The sequence below is a fragment of the Cordyceps javanica genome, chromosome 3 (assembly GCF_051103115.1).
Source record: "Cordyceps javanica chromosome 3, complete sequence".
NCBI classification, from domain to species: Eukaryota; Fungi; Ascomycota; class Sordariomycetes; order Hypocreales; family Cordycipitaceae; genus Cordyceps; species Cordyceps javanica.
This window is the reverse complement of record NC_139297.1, coordinates 4,618,905-4,623,181: the sequence shown is the minus strand read 5'-3', so window position 1 is coordinate 4,623,181 and position 4,277 is coordinate 4,618,905. Positions and strand designations below refer to the sequence as shown.

Below are 4,277 nucleotides of genomic sequence, written 5' to 3'. Positions count from 1 at the left end.
TTATCGGTCCTCAGCCCACTCGTTCTCACGGCGGATCTGTTCCTCCTCCTCGGGGGTGAAGTCATTGGTGATGTTGAACGTCTTGCGGATCTCCTCGGGTGACTTGCCCTTGATCATATTGGCGACAGTCTTGCAGCCGACATCCAGAAGGGGCTTGATGTCGAGGAAGTTGGAGGCCTTCACCGGACATGTTAGCATTGTAGGGATTGTAGAGGGGGAATGAGATTGGTTCAACGCACGAGGATGATCTCAAAAAGCATTTCCTGGTCGACTTGCATGAACTTTTGGTCCCACTCGTCGATATCGGTGGTCTTCTTCCGTGCATCCGACTCATCGTCGGCAGCTTGGGCGGGATCGTTGCGATGGTGCTCGCACCACTCAATAACTTTGCGCAGGACAGCCTCGTTCACCTGCAGAGTATCGTTAGTCCCATTGCGTCCGCGTCACGGATGGAAAAGGCACCGAGGCGAGGCTTACGTTGAGGATAGGAATGGGGTTGTCTTGGCGGATGGTATCGTCACCGATGTCGTCGAGCATGTTCTTGATGAGCAAGGAGCGCTCGGCCACGACACGGTCTGGGAGATGCAAGCGGTCAGCAAAAAAGGTCCTCGAGATGGGAACCGAGGGAGGGGCGAGAAGGCGTGCCGCGTAAACGTACCGACTTCGAGGATGGCTTCGTCATTGGACGCGAGCCAGACCTTTTGAGCCTTGCCGTCAGACATATTCGCGGTGTGAAGAGAAAAGATGGCGTCGAGGGGGGTTGATGCTGAGAGGATTCTGTTGGTGAAGTTGTCAGTGGATGTTGGAAAGCGCTGTGGTTTTGATTGCGCGGACGAGGTGACGGGTTTGCGAAAGAGGGCGGGCGAGGCAAGTGGAAGAAGCGGGCAGAAGCACCTGCGGGGTTTCGGTCGGGTAGTGGTGACTCTGACGGGAAAGGAGCCGCCGTAGCAGCGTTGGAGGGCAGCGCGGCGCTAGGCTGGACTGGAGACTGGAGGGTGAACCTACTGAGTGAATGTGTGTGTGCGTACTCCGTAAGTAGTGCGTATTGCGAGCAGGGATACGTAGCCAAGAGGTCGGTTCTGTCTGTGTTGATGAGGGTGGTGGTGGTGTGATGGAAGAAAGAAAGAGCAAAGTATGAGAAGCGAGAGGGCGGTTATTTATGGTGTACAAAGTGCCTGAAAATGTGTTTTTTTTTTTACGTAGTCGTTGTGCCTATAACTGGAAAGGACGTTACCAAAGGTTGAACAAATACTTACCACTGGTGACAGGCTTGTCTGGCTGGCTGCGAAAGGTGGAGGTTTCACTGCACTACCATGGCTACGCGCTGTTGCCTGGCCCTGCGCCTGGCGCAACGCGAGGTAACCCTTGTTGGTGGCACGGTGAGAGTTGACGATGCCTGCTGAGCCGTGCCTGTGCGCCCAACAAGTAATGGGTAATAATGGATAACAATGGATCGAGGCTTTGATCCAGCCACTTGGCATCATATTTTATCCGGCTAAAAAGCTATTCTATGTATTACTGTCAAAAATGGGCAGATAAAAGAGAGCAGATAAAGGGCAAATACTCGGCTGTTCAAACCATCACCACAAAAATCAATTACAATCAATGCAATCCCGCCGTACTCGGCAGCGGTAGGCAAGTCTGTCATACTGAATGCATGCAGCACAGCGAGAGTTTCGCAGCCATCGAGAACTTGACGACCCGCCGGCGCGCGCTCTCGCCCGTGTCGAGCCAAGCGGACAGCTTCATCCGCAAATATAGTGACACCTCATGGGCATTTATTTAGGGGATGAGCTCGTCTTGAGATGCCGTCATTGCCCAACACTTGCAAAACTGTAGTTTCGTACTGTGGAAAACTGTATATTGCTTCCTCATATTTTTACGTGTCTCGGCAAGGAAACATGAATCAAGTGTGGACCTCGAGGACGTCGCTTACTTCTTACACAATAGACCATCTGGGACATGACTACTTTTGGCTTGTACCGGGAGTCGCAATCATCCGGTGGCCTCTGATTTGCCGCGCGGAACAGTTAGTCGTTGCTTGGGTCTACATTGTTCCCGGGAGCCTGAATGAAAAGCAGATTGGCACTAATGCTTTGTTCTCTTTGGAAGCTGCCACGGCAAGAAAAGATAGTACTGCCTTTGCTAGAAATGGCTGCTTCAGAGTGGGTGAAACCGGCATTGTGTCAGTAGTGAACAAAGCCGCGCCAACGGGGCGGCAGTCGCACTTTCATTCATCCAGAATTGTCTTCCATTGCTCTGTATCGCAACGGCTCGTTCACAAATTGTTTGCGACTCTGGGCTCTTTCCATTATGCCTTGGTCTCTTTGTTTTGTACCCGTCTGTGTGAAATCTGACTCAGGGGTACATGACCGATGAGAAAAAACGACAAGTTGGGAAAATTGCATTCCTTCCAGGAAACTTCTGCACCCATCTGACGCCACACTCGTTAGAGAGTAAGGGGTTGTTGGCTGTGGAACTTTATTAATAAACCCGGCCGGCGTCGTAAACTAGCTTGCGGAATGCCATCATGTTGGTCGTCCCAGCGACTCAGTCTTTAGTAGGTAGGTCCTACGGTGGGATCAATGCGCTACCTGATCTCTGCTAGAAGCTACGAGCAGGGCAACGAGAGCCGGGGAGAGTTTGGCTGCAGTACATGCCATTGACTGTGTCGTATATCATGTTGTCGTCAATCAATGCTCTATCAGTGTAATAGTGAGACAACATTTGGCCGATTGCAGCGGCAGTAGCAGCAGCGGCGGCAGCAGCAACAGCAGCAGGTTCCTTGCACTCAATTATCTGCAACGGAAACGGAAACAATAATTTCTGCCCAGTATCCGATTTGTCAACCAATCAATCTAATAAGTGGCAAGCCTCAACAAGACGGACCGGGGATTCATTCCTCATGATGGGTGTAATAAAGTACAAGCTGTGGCGGAGATTGCTGTGGCCTCAGTGGACGCTACCAGTAGCCCGCGGTCGGCCCGGTCCCAGGGCTTAGCGATTGCTGGCTTACCTTGGCGAGTTTCTAGCGAGAAGCAGACAGCAGGCGGGCAGCCCAACACTGGGCCCGCCCCAGTATGCCCGCCCCCCCTGAATCTTTGTTTGTCGGTTGCCATCAGTCCACTTGGCGGCCCCTTTTCTGCATTGTGCCAGTCCGTTGCGACAAGGGACTTGTCCGTGAACTTTGTTGGTGAGAAAATGGTACTTTTGGAATATCCAAAAAACAAGAGAACGAAAATTTTGCTTTCACCAAACACGTCACCTGATTTCTGTTAGTGATGGCTCAAGTCCTCTAGCTGTCCAATCACAGGTACCATGCAAATCTCTCCTCGAAATGACCAAATTCATCATCCAGTGATGAGGTCATGCCACCATTGCGTCGGACATGCCATCCATCGTCACAGACAACCAGATTTACTTACTTGCCGACTCAGTAATCTGTAAGACAGGGTGCCTCACTCTCTACCAATCTAAGTAGCTCTCCCAGGCAGGTAAGTACGGATTAATCTGTCATTAATTTACTTACCTTTGCCCCCAAAAATTGATAAGTACTTATTGTTTGCCTTGTCAATTCACCCCTGCTGGCCGCCAACGGACACCCACCCTCCCAACATGTCTCACCCTGCCGTTTGCAGGTACCACGAACACAGGAACTGGCAGACAAGGTACCCAAGTGCCCGCTGAAAGTAACTTGGTCAACCACTAATAGCGCCAATCTACTAAGTAAGACGCCTCTGGACAGCCAGCTAAGTACCAACTTAGGCAAGCAGGCAAGTATTAGCGGCCCTCCCGCTGTCAGCGCAGCGCGTCGCCCTACTGTAAGTAATGGAACTTGCCACGCTTGCGGTTTTGCGTCTGTTCTCTCTGTCTCTCTGCCTCTCTACCTATGTCTCTGTCTCTGCCAGTCACACCCTTTCTACGTTTCTTTTCTATTCATCTCCTCGGGCCGTCTTCCCTTTTTACCACTGCCCCTTCTTACCCCTCTTGTTTCTTATTTCCTCTTGTAATTTTCAAAGCTTTTTCTTTCCTTGCCGTGGGGGAAATATCATTCTCTCTCCCCGCCTCCCGTTTCCCTAGTTCGATCGAATCCCCGAGCGACGGGCGCGTGTCTTTTTTTTTTTAAGTGTACGGAGCTTGGGACTTCCATTCGCTTGGCGCGCGCGCGCCCGACTTCGAGCCACCCCATGTCGTTGCTTTGCTCAGAGCCCTCGAGAAGCCTCTGCTTGCTGCGATTTTACCGGCCCTGAGTGGCATTCCGCCCGACTAGGAAAACC

General features: G+C 51.7%; 1 protein-coding gene across 1 annotated transcript; it reads right to left on the bottom strand.

Annotated features, from left to right (window-relative positions):
- On the bottom strand, positions 1-722 carry V2A60_005585 (SCF ubiquitin ligase subunit SKP1; the record flags this gene model as incomplete). Its single annotated transcript, XM_083256895.1, has 4 exons — positions 1-177; positions 240-410; positions 478-575; positions 659-722. The coding sequence occupies 4 exons, from the start codon at positions 720-722 to the stop codon at positions 1-3; spliced, it is 510 nt and encodes a 169-aa protein (XP_083113021.1).
- Positions 723-4,277: the final 3,555 nt, after the last annotated feature.